Below are 11888 nucleotides of genomic sequence, written 5' to 3' on the forward strand. Positions count from 1 at the left end.
GAGGTCTGTGATGTAATTTGCGAGATGTTGGTGGATCGGGTGGATATCGTTAGTGGATGAGCCGTGAAGGACTCCTACTTTTGGGTCTATATCAGGTTTGTAGTGGATGTTACTAGGGTACGGGGCAGCATATAAGTCGTGAAGGACTTCTCCTTTTTGGGTTGTATATCAAGTTGAGTTGAGAATTTATCTGCACAAAAGATATATACAATGGCAGACTTATCAAGATCTTCGTATGTTTTGTGACATTTATCATGATCTTTTTTCCACCCCTTTTTGGGGTGTCCTATTGAAGTTTCTTCCAATTCTGACCGTCAAACAGACTTATAGAACAGCTTCTACACCTCCGCAGTGAGGCCTCTCATCCAGACTCTTCCCGCCAACTCTCCGCTCTATTATCCCTACACACCGGCTCTTGGCCCACCCGTCACCTAATCCTAACATTTCAGGACATTTACAAGTCCATTCCCGAATCCATCAAGGCCAACAACAATGAATCAATTACCTACCTCCGTGCACAAGTCAAAGCGGCCACCCCCAGCGTTGCGGAATTAATAGGGACAGACTCCCGCGCCGGTCTCATCGATGCTAACACCGGACGGCATCTGACACATATTGCCATACGGCAGTTCTTGGAGAGTTTCCAGATTCCCGTGGGACTCTCCCGTCATGGAAAGCCTCGCATCGCTGTCATCTTGCCTAACGGCCCTCTGATGGCAGTCGCTGTTCTTGCTTTCGTCAACAGGTACACCATTGTGCCTATGACAACGAACACGGTGCCAGAGCAGTTACAGACAGATATAGAAAACTCGCAAGCTGATGCTGTTGTCGCCCTGGACGCTGACATTGGCAAGCTGCAGCTGAACAATGGTAGTCGGCCAGTGTTTGGTATTGAGCAACTTGAAGACATGACTTTCCGAGTGGTCTCTGCGCACAATGCCTCTGGTGCATACAACCACCCCCCCAATTCTGGGGACGATATCGCCATTATCCTGTTCACTAGTGGTACTAGTGGTACTAAGAAGCTGGTTCCCATCACAACTTACAACCTCATCGCGGGTACCATGGCTACCATAGAGTCAGTCGAACTGTCCGAGACAGATATCTGTCTTAATATGATGCCTCTGAACCATGTGTATGTCCCCTGCCAAATTAAATTATAGGAAGACAGCTAACATTATCAGTGGTGGCATCATGCGAAGTATCTTCTCACCCGTACTCGCCGGCGGTGCCACAATATGTTGCCCCTCGTTTGACCCCAGCATGTTCTGGGATGCCGTGCAAACTCCTCATATGACACCAACTTGGTACTATGCTACACCTACAATGCACCAGATGATTCTTGCCGAAGCTGAGCACCGCCCGGATGCTGTCAAGCAAAGTGCCATCCAGTTTATCTGCAACGCTGGTGGTGGTCTCCCTCCAACACTTGCCGTGCAGCTTCATGATATTTTCCACTGCGCCGTCCTCCCCAGTTACGGTATGACTGAATGTATGCCTATTGCCGCGCCACCGAGGAGCTACAAGCTTGATCGCCATGGAACATCGGGAAAGATCGTCGGTCCTGAGGTTGCAATTATGACCGAGAGTGGCGAGCCTGTCCAGCAAAATGGGATGCTAGGACACATCTGCATTCGTGGATCACCCGCCTTTGAAGGGTATCTGACCCCGGGAGGCAAGATTGACACCAGTGCATTCAACGAATCCGGCTGGTTTGATACTGGTGATCTTGGACACCTCGACAATGACAACTACCTGTACATCACTGGCCGCAGCAAGGAGGTCATCAACCGTGGTGGTGAAATTATCTCTCCCGTCGAAGTGGAAAATGCAATCCTGACCACGGCCAAGGATCCTGAATCCCCGCTGTATGGTCGTGTTACTGAGACGTTAGCCTTTTCTGTCCCAGACGAGGTACTGCAAGAAGTCGTCGGTGTGGTTATCGTCACACCTCCGGGCTTCACTAGGCCGGATCTTCGCCAGATACACGAAGCACTGCAGCCTATTCTCCACCAGCCTAAGTGGCCCGCTCTGGTAGTATACATGGACGGCGTGCCCAAGGCAAACAACAAAATCCAGCGGATCAAGCTCGCAGAGCGGCTGTCCCTGGATATCTTGACCACGGCCACACCCCTGGCAAACAGGCACTACGAAGCTGTCTGCCCACCTACTGGCGCTCCGCTCAGCGCATCAATCTCGAAAAACTTGTGTGTCGTCGATGATAAAATAATCCGCTCAGTTCTCACCAAGAGAGCAAATACCCCTGACATGCATGTGCAGATAAACCCGCGCGACGGGCTCGCACAGGTTGTTTTGTTTGTCCATAACCCAGATGATGACCATGTGACACCTGGCGAGCTCCACGACCACCTCCATGGCTATCTCGTACCTAGCCGTATCATTCCGCTCAAAGGTCCCATGCCTCTCGACTTCTACGGAAACCCCAACCAGGCCGCTATCAATGAGGCCATCCTTGCCCGCAACTCGGATGGTAACCTGTCGCCCATTCAGCAGCGCGTACGTGAGATTTTCGCTGTGGCCTTGTCTTGTGCACCAGAGGAAGTATCTCGTCTTACCGACTTTTTTGCTGCTGGAGGTGATAGTCTTAGTGCTGGTCGAATGGTTTCGCAACTTCGTCGCGAATTCGCTATTTTCCTGGCCGGTGACATTCTCTTCCACCACAGCACTGTTGGAGAGATAGAGCACAAGATCATTGAAGCTGTTGAAATTAAGGCTGCCAAGGGTGACGATGGAGAAGTTGACTTGCCCGGTTGTGAGAAGACATACAGCAGCACGAACCCAATTATCTTGATCCTACACCTGTTACCGACTGTGTTCTTTTTCCCCTTGAAACGCGCCTTCCAGTGGATCATGTTTGCATACGTCGTGGCTGAGTGCTCAAATCGATTTCCCATTCGTGAGAACCTCTTCGCTCGTTTGATGCTGGTTGTTTTTGCCGTGATGTCTGCTCGCTTATGTTCACAAATTGTGTCTCCCATCTTTGCTATAGTCTTCAAGTGGCTCGTCATCGGTCGCTACAAGGAGGGCATGTCGCCCATGTGGGGCCCGTACCATACGCGCTGGTGGTTGACCCAGAAGGTATTGCAGGTGTGTGGAAAGGGACTCTTCAACAACTACAACTGGTCCCGCATTCTCTTCTACCGTTTAATCGGCGCAAAGATTGGCAAAAATGTTACCATGTCCGCGTCCGCTAAGCTTGGCGAGTATGATCTTGTTGAGATTGGCGATAATGTCGTTTTGGATACCTGCATGTGTCGCCCCTTCGGCGTGGAGCGCAATACCTCTATACTTTTGAAGCGCATTCGCATTGGCAAAGACTCGTCGATAGGGATCAAGTCTGTCATCGCTCCTGGTGCTGACATCCCAGAGAGGACCTGCATTGGTCCTAACTCGTCGAGCTGGGAACTCCGGGACGCCGATGAGTCTAACCGCCAATTGCTGACCTCCCAGATCCCCAAGCCTCACTGGATCTGGATTCTCTTTATTGTTGAGCCAATCAAGTTGATCACCTGGACGGCTGCTCGTATTACCTGGATGGGCGCTCTTATTCCTATGGTTCTCGAGTTCCCTACTCCTGCGGCAGACATGTTCCGGTCTACCCTAGAATGGTACACCAGTGATCAGCGGATTGCGTTCCACATCACCGCAAGGATCTGTCGTGCTGTTGGTGGCCCGATTGTGCTTTTTATTGCAGTCTTGATCATCAAGTTCTTCCTCGATCTCACCTGTGGCAAGCCCAGACCTGGTCCTGCCTCAAAACAGACCACTCGCCAAAAGATTCGGAGTGCGGTGCTTGCGCAGATTCTGCCCGCAGGTGACATCCACGGACTCACCCGCCTTACTGGTCGTCACTACGAATTTGTTTCAATGGCTGTCCGTGCCCTTGGTGGCAAGGTTGGCAAACATGTCTACTGGCCTAGTGTTGGTCCCGTCACTGTCGACTTTGATCTCATTGAGGTTGGTAACGATGTTGTTTTTGGTTCTCGCTCGACTCTGGTCACATCTGATGGCTACGGCCGTGATCGCATCGTGATCGGTGATGGCACCATGGTTGGTGATCGTGTCGTCGCTTTGCCCGGTGCTACCATCGGCCGTCAAGCAATGATAGGCTCCGGTGCTTTGCTTCGCCGGAACGGGGACTATCCTGCCAACACTGTCTGGACTGGTAGCAAGGGTGGTGAAGCTATACAGTTCCCAAGTTCCACCTCGACCTCCACTTCGACCGCTCCAACCATCATCGGAGATGGTAGCAGCAGCCCCAACACCAGCGGCAGCGAAGACGAGAAAACACCCACCGAGAAGCAGACCTACTGTGGAACTAAGGACAAGGCCGTTACCGAGATCGCTGAGCAGGAAGTGGATACATGCAAGCCTTTCGGTCGCGCCTTCTACCGCCACGAGGCCAACTACTACGTCCTCCGCATGTGGCAAATTGTCATATATTCCACTTTTGCAGTTATTTTCACTACTGTGTATTGGCTTCTCACCGTCTTGTTCTCCCTTTTCGTTCTCCGCAGTGTCCTGAGCTACAGTGATGCTGCTGGTTTCAAGCAAGGCGCCTGGCGCCCATTCGTTCTGTACGGCACGCTCGCCTCGATCCTATCTGTCATCACCACCGTTCAAGTCGCCCTTGCCTTCGGCATCATTCTCTGTATAAAATGGACGGTCGTAGGCCGTCGCAAGGAAGGCTCCTACCACTGGGACAAGAGCAGCTACAACCAGCGCTGGCAATTCCTCCTTTCCTGCGAAACGTTGATCAAAGACTGCTATGACGGAGTTGGTCTCCTGCCCATGATCTCTGGCTCTGCCTACATTTCCTGGTACTACCGCCTCTTGGGTGCGAACATTGGAAAGGACTGTGCGATACACGCCAACGGTAGTCCCAGCATCTTCTTCACCGAGCCGGACCTCCTTACCCTTGGTGACCGTGTTGCTGTCGATGATGCCAGTTTGGTCTGCCACTTGAACTCCCGTGGTGGATTCGAGCTGCATACCCTGAACGTTGGGGATCGGAGTATCCTGCGCGCTGGATCGCGCTTGATGTCTGGTGCTTCGATGGGCCAGGATGCTTGTCTTTTGGAGCATACTCTGGTCCTGTCGGGTGACCATGTTGAGAATGGAGATACGCTCCAGGGATGGCCGGCCGAAGGATTTGACGGGAAACGTGTTTAGAAGTCTTAGATTGTTTTCCATTTCTTGGTGTTTTGTCTTTGTCCTAGAGAACAGATATACTAGCAATTATAGATCGGACTTCTCAGATTTTCATTATTGTTATATTGTCATAGAGAAGATCAAGTGCATTTTAATTATGAACAGAAATACGCCACTTCTATCACATTTTTATTTGGGAATTACTATACACACACCCTTCCAACCACTTCAGGTAAGGCCTTTCTTATCCCTGTTTTGAAGACTCTTTTGAAGACTCTTTTTTTACCCATAGACCCAGCACTCTCAACTGCCCATTACTCGTATTTGTAGGATCACTATCATCTATTATATGAATCACTTCATAAATCTAGCCGGCGCCAGTATCATGTGACAGCCTTTAATTATCAATTATTTACCAGTTACTTTACGAACTGCGTTATTATTTCACCATGATGGCTTCAACTGTAAATTTAATACAATCTACTTTCTAACTCCGAGCCTAAGATCGTCCCGAATCCACTACCCACTCCCCCACCCTCACTCCACTCTCCGCCCCGGCTGTGATAAGAACCGAGACAGGCCACGAGGCCGGCTCCGACATAGGCCCAGTCGAGGACATACAACATAGATACTAGAAGGGGGGAAAGGCATAAAAACCACGGAGTACTCCGTACGGAGTAGTATAATCAACCCGGCAGGATACAAAAGGGGATTGTTACAGGGACCCCCCCCCCAAATTGCTAATTCGACCCCCCTTTGGCTAATAGGACCTTTGATTCTGCTTTATTCTGCCTTACACATAAGGCACCAACTTAATTCTGCCAGACTTAATTCTAAGGCAGAAGAAATATCAAGCGGCAGAATATATACCCGTTCCTTGCCAAGACCAGGCATATGGCAGATTCTGGTCCGACCCGATCAGAAAGGCGGTATGTACTGAGGTCAGGTGCCCGATGATTAAGGAGTGCCAAGGCCTCAAGATCTTATGCATCTTTGGCTTTATTTGCCAGTTCCTAAATTCCCTGGGATTTTGGGGATGTTGTTCTTTACTTTCCTTTGCGTATTGCTTTGTTGTTCTTGTTCAAAATATGTCGATAATCTAATTCTAACCCACCTATCAGCAGATGGAAATCTGGTAGATTGAAGTCCTCAAGATCAACCACGCAAAGAAAGAAATCGACTACCCTCTGGTGTTTATTCACAAGGAAGCCTCTAATTAAGTCCACAAAGAAATAGCAAGAGACCAAATTGAATCATCTTTGGTTTCTTTGTCGGTCTAAATTTCTTTGGAGTCGACATGATCAGCTTTGGGTTTTCGGAGATGCTGTTCTTTTCAAAACATGCCATTAGTCTAATATTATCTTCTTGGCTAGAGAGTTTATAATCAAATCTTAAAAGCACCCCACATAGACTCTTTGATAAAACTGTCTGGTTTGGATCCTAGTTCTTAGATGCGTGTTCTAATGCTAAAAATGGAATCGATTCTTTGAGCTTATACTTCGGCCCTCTGGACTCGGGACCGACTTTACCTTGAGGCATTTCTTATGGGACTTGTAAGGAAGCTCTCTTCGGATGCAGCTATAAATAAGACGATGTTCTTCGCAATCGACAAATCTAATACCTATTCCCAATCTCGAGCCTCCCTCCTTACCTCTTACCGTTTCCCTCCAAAACTCATACTTTATTCACCATTGCTTTCCTCGACATGCCTGAGCCCCAGTGGTCTAACGCTCAAATACCTAAGGGTTTTCCCCGGGATTGGCTAAAAACCCACGACAGCTACACTGCACCTATGCCGGAGGTGCATAAGATTCACGTACTGAGTTCATATTCTGACGACATTGATGGACTGAAAAGCTCAAAGACCGAGGATCCTATTGAACTTCCGGTTCTCAGCCCGAATGGTCCGGTTAACGAAAAGTATAAAGTGGCCCTCTCAACATTCCTGCACGAGGAATTTCAAACAAACTATATGATAAAAGACGACCCTTTGCATTACGAACGACGCTACGTCGTTTGGCTCGGCATTGACTTGGATAGATTTGGATTAATCGACACCCCAGCTAGCTTTTTCCGAGTGCTAGAGATGTCGCTTTTGTCCGAACATATAATCATACAGGAGGGTACACCGCCCGTAGGGCTTTCTATGCCTAAGCGCGCACTGTGGATGGTTATGCATGGGTATTTCGGGAATTGGTATGAACCAGAAGGGAAGAAATGGGCAGTCTTAGCCGCAAAAAGACGCACGCGCCTTCTTAAGAAGCTTTGGGAGCGGGGGGATATACGGCTTGTCGATGAGAAGCCCCTCCTCAGTGAATACCAAGTGCGCCGCGTGGCATCGACAACTCGTTCTGAAGTCGAGACATATCGAGAATTTCTTCGTTACCAGCACTTCAACATGGGAAAAGAGATGATTTTCCCTGAACTTTGGGAGGAGGAGGAAGAAGGTTGGTATTGGGAGGAGAAAAAAAACCATTTACATGGCTGTATACTTGCTTAATGCTACCTCGTGTTCTGCATTTCTATTTCTCTCAGATAAGTATCTTATCATTGCCTCTGTCGCTGCTTGAACTCCTCACCCCTTCGTGGATTACATATCTAGTTCGCTCTTGTTGATAGATACTCTGGGTCTCTTGCAATTTCACTTGTACTTTAGCTTGGTAAAATCCTATCATGATATCTTCAGATATACAAAGAACCTAGCACTGTAGGATTCAGAATGTCTTACCCTCTCAATCGAGAGAGTCATTGCAAGATGACTAAACAAGGAAAATTGCGACAATTTGTTTTAGAGTGCATTGTCTTAGTCTGTCTCTCAAAGCGGTCGACAATGGCCTTTGGTTTGAAGTAATCAGAATATGGATTAAGGTATAAGCTACTACTTTCTATAGGTGTAATATGTACACTTAGGAAGACAAGAAGCGGAAGGTTCAATGGATTCACACAATTATATCCGCTATCTGCTATTCGCGCCATTGCGAATCCGATATGAATTTCGTCACATGGAACATAGATGAGATCTAGTTCTTTGAAGCAATCACTATTGATTCTCTTTTTGAGACATCCAACTCAGCACCGTGAGTTTTACGTGGACAAAGGAAATAATAAGCCCAGTCCTGACGATTGTTGGACAGACAACAAATAGCCTATTAAATTGAAGCGAAATATTGATATGGTCGCATACTGGAACATGAAACCATTGTCCCTAGAATCTGTGACTATGGGGTACACAATTTATTATTTATAGTTGAAACTAGACGTACTAAAGAAATGGGTTCAGAACGTAAAAGGCTATACTATATATTTTGTAAGTTCTATCGCTCATCCGGGGGTTTTCATTTTCACTCACTTCTCCATCTCACCAAACATGGAAGTTGTTGCTACGGTCCTTAGCATCACACGCGCATCGGTGTTTGTGATCAATTTTTTTCGATGAGTACCGACAATTGATTGTGACCAAAGAGCTAGGTTATCTCCGCGATATGGCAGATGGACTGAGGACCACACTCAGTCGGACCGAAAATATTGCTGAACTTATCTTGAGACACACAGATCCCTCGTCCGTAAGTGCTAATGGCTACAAGGCTCTCTGCGAGGACCTCCAAAAAAAACTTATCGACTTCAAGAAGACTGCAAAGATAATCAACCACAGGCTTCAAAGTATTTGTGGCAAAACAGGCTCCAAGTTTTCCAAGAACCATAAGGGTTTGGTAAAGCTCATACGGCTACAAGCCAACACACGACTCTTCCGACGGTTGCAAGATCGGGTATCCTCCCATGCATCCTCCATTGGCTCCTTGCTGCTTGTCATGGATACGTGAGATTTCCGTGATTCAATATCAAGTTACTGGCTAACCATTCATACCTAGGTACTATCAACAAGGATTCCAGGAAAAGCTTGATATCAAGATTGATCGCCTGCTGCTGCTTCAGGAACAATCTCGGCTACCCAATGAGCTTGGCACACAGCAGGTTGGCACGGCCACCTCTTTGCCCAACAAAAGCAAGCCATTCACCATTCCTCGACTTGCCACTGACTTTTATCGAGGGCGGAATGATTATTTCGAGGACTTGTTGCAAAAGCTCAACCCTTCTTTGGTCGAGGGCCCCGAATACTCAAATCGAATGATATATATCTCTGGCGATGCAGGAGTAGGAAAGACATACTTGTGTTCTGAATTTGCGGAGAAGTACAAGACTTGGTATGGATTTTACACTATCCTTTGCTTCATATATATCTTACTAACTATTCAAAGTTACTCCGGCGTTCTTTGGATTGATGATGTTCTTAATGACATCTCAGCATTTTATGTTGAGAACAACCGATTTGAGAGCCTCAACATCCCAACACAGGCGGCAGATGTGGCTAACTGGCTGACTGGGGTTCATGAGCCATGGCTTTTGGTCATTGATGGCGCTGAAGATTTGACAAAATGGAAATGTCTTTCGTCTTGCGGTGACAAAAAACACATTCTTATCACGACCAGAACAACCCAATCGGACACCGCTACCTCTGTTCATATCTCAAGGATGGACACTAAGGATTCACAGGAATTCCTTTTGTGGGCCGCGGGTTTCTTGAAGCCTTGGTGTGCCTCGGATCTTGCGTGGAGTAATGATCTCATTGGCAAACTTGGTTCCAATGCGCTGCCCCTTACCTTGGCCCATGTGGGTGCCACGGTGCGCAATGGCTTTTCCGCCCCAGAAGACTATCTGGCACTCTTGGAAGAGCAAGAGACAATGGAAACACAAGCAGATCCTTCGCAAGATTTACAAAGGTTGGCCTTTGAAGTGGCTATCGCACAAATTCGAAAACAAAAAGATCAGTCATCCAAGGACGCACACAAACTCCTCAACGCTTTCGCCCTTTTTCCCAATAGACACATGTCTTTGGAGACCGCAACAAAAGCAATCATCACATCCAAGACTATTGGCGGGGAGCAGCGACGGAGATACCACAAGAGATTTCCCACACCAAAACTCATTAGACGGAATGGGAAAGCCTACAACACTCCTCAATCCACATCTCGTCGGCAAAGCTCGGATTCTGTTGCCCTTTCACGAGTTCACTGGGCGATCATGGAGCTCCTCGATATTTCCGCGGTTATATATCACCCATCAAGTGGTACATACTCGATGGAAGCTGTCTTGAAAAGCTGGATCGCAGACAGCCTAGGTCAATCTGAGCGCGAAGTTTGGAAAAACTTAGCCGAGATGATAGCCCCGCAAAAGGCGTCCAAAGAATCCCTTTGATAGTTTTTTGACAGAATTTCCTTGTTCCGGATTTAGTTCGTTGTGTTTTCCCTTCTTTTCTTCAGTGTGAGTTGGTTATATAGTCGAATCTCATAATCCTATCTTCTAGTTTTTCCAATCTTCCAGCTGTGACGAGCCAGGTCTTGCAAAGATGGAAGAGTGCATCAATAAGAAGCAAGTTGCAAAGTGGGAAACAGCCAGTTCTTATAGCTGACCACTTTGTAAACAATGTAAACAACCAACTCTCGCTTAGCAATAGCAAATAACCAAAGAAACAAACAAGCAAACGTTGCGATCGTAACACCAGCCTTCATTCTTGGATTCACCCATGTACCTAGATATCTGCCTTGTAGGACTTGAACTTTTCTCAAACCTTCTTTGCATTTATTGAAGGTACGAAGGTGTATAGTGGCCAACAGTCATGCCTGATTTTAATGGTTTTATACGGAGTCCGTTGATCAATTAGTCAACAATAGTACAATAGTCTTGTGCAAGGGCATTCTCATAGTCAGGAACATTTTATATTTCATACCAGTAATTAGTCATCGCAGAGCAAAGCGACTGATTCTAACTTCTAATGCTACGCAAAGTATGACTGTAGAAGCTCTGGGAAAGATAATGATGGTTCATTCTCTAGGTATAGACCGTCGGGATATACTGGAGAGGCCCACGTGACCATATGGTCACAATCTAGCCAAATTAGGCCTAGTCTATATTTATTCTGCCGGTTAGATTATTCTGCCAAAGTTAGCCGATGACATTTCACCGCATAGTTTCTCATGAACTTCGACCCCAGTGAAGAAGAGGAGGTTCACATGACATGCATACACGAGGTTATGATTTATTGTTGCTTTGCTTCGCTCCGCAAAAATTATAGGAGCTAGTTTTCTTGGAGTTGCTGTTATATAACCCATTCATAGAGGCATCGTAGGCACCTCACCAATAACCAACAGCGAAAACAAGAATAGACTCCGCCTTCTAGGGCTTCAAAGAGCCACTGCTCACAAGACTTCTACATCCTTTCCCACCCCGTTGCTTTCATCTCTTAAACGCATCGAGTGGAACTAACTTTTAAATAAGGATCATACGGGATTTCGGCTATACCATGCTGCAATCGAGAGCGCCAAGAAAAGGTCTAGCCTATAGTGATGTCTGAGTACCATGCACTTCCTGGTGATGTGTCCAATTTCCTCCAGTGGTAGCAATTTCCGTCTGCCGCCTCTTGCGTAAGTAAGATTTTATACCCCACACCAACAGGTCTACCCCGCAAAATTACTATTTAGAGCGCTGATAGTGCGGGGATAGTAGACTAATGCACTGAGAGAGCGCCACATTATGGGCTGAATCATGTTTCCCGGCCAATCCGAATCTGAGTGAATCATAATATCGCTTCACTTCATTAGACTCTGTTATATACGGTTCTTTAGAGTTTGAAGCAATTACCGATTATTCCGCAACAAATT

General features: G+C 47.1%; 3 protein-coding genes across 3 annotated transcripts; all 3 read left to right on the top strand.

Moving 5' to 3' along the window:
* Nucleotides 1-210: 210 nt before the first annotated feature.
* On the top strand, nucleotides 211-5193 carry N7518_004768 (non-ribosomal peptide synthetase; the record flags this gene model as incomplete). The annotated part of the gene is made up of 3 exons (XM_057185695.1): nucleotides 211-233; nucleotides 323-1135; nucleotides 1164-5193. 3 exons carry the CDS (start codon nucleotides 211-213, stop codon nucleotides 5191-5193), a joined length of 4866 nt encoding a protein of 1621 aa, XP_057042465.1.
* A 1684-nt stretch (nucleotides 5194-6877) lies between these two features.
* On the top strand, nucleotides 6878-7742 carry N7518_004769 (uncharacterized protein; the record flags this gene model as incomplete). The annotated part of the gene is made up of 2 exons (XM_057185696.1): nucleotides 6878-7619; nucleotides 7708-7742. The coding sequence occupies 2 exons, from the start codon at nucleotides 6878-6880 to the stop codon at nucleotides 7740-7742; spliced, it is 777 nt and encodes a 258-aa protein (XP_057042466.1).
* Nucleotides 7743-8539: 797 nt separating this feature from the next.
* Nucleotides 8540-10425, top strand: N7518_004770 (uncharacterized protein; the record flags this gene model as incomplete). The annotated part of the gene is made up of 3 exons (XM_057185697.1): nucleotides 8540-8581; nucleotides 8610-8989; nucleotides 9042-10425. 3 exons carry the CDS (start codon nucleotides 8540-8542, stop codon nucleotides 10423-10425), a joined length of 1806 nt encoding a protein of 601 aa, XP_057042467.1.
* Between the last annotated feature and the right edge of the window lie 1463 nt (nucleotides 10426-11888).

Source organism: Penicillium psychrosexuale (genome assembly GCF_028828465.1).
Source record: "Penicillium psychrosexuale strain IBT 29551 chromosome Unknown utg000003l, whole genome shotgun sequence".
Lineage (NCBI taxonomy): Eukaryota > Fungi > Ascomycota > Eurotiomycetes > Eurotiales > Aspergillaceae > Penicillium > Penicillium psychrosexuale.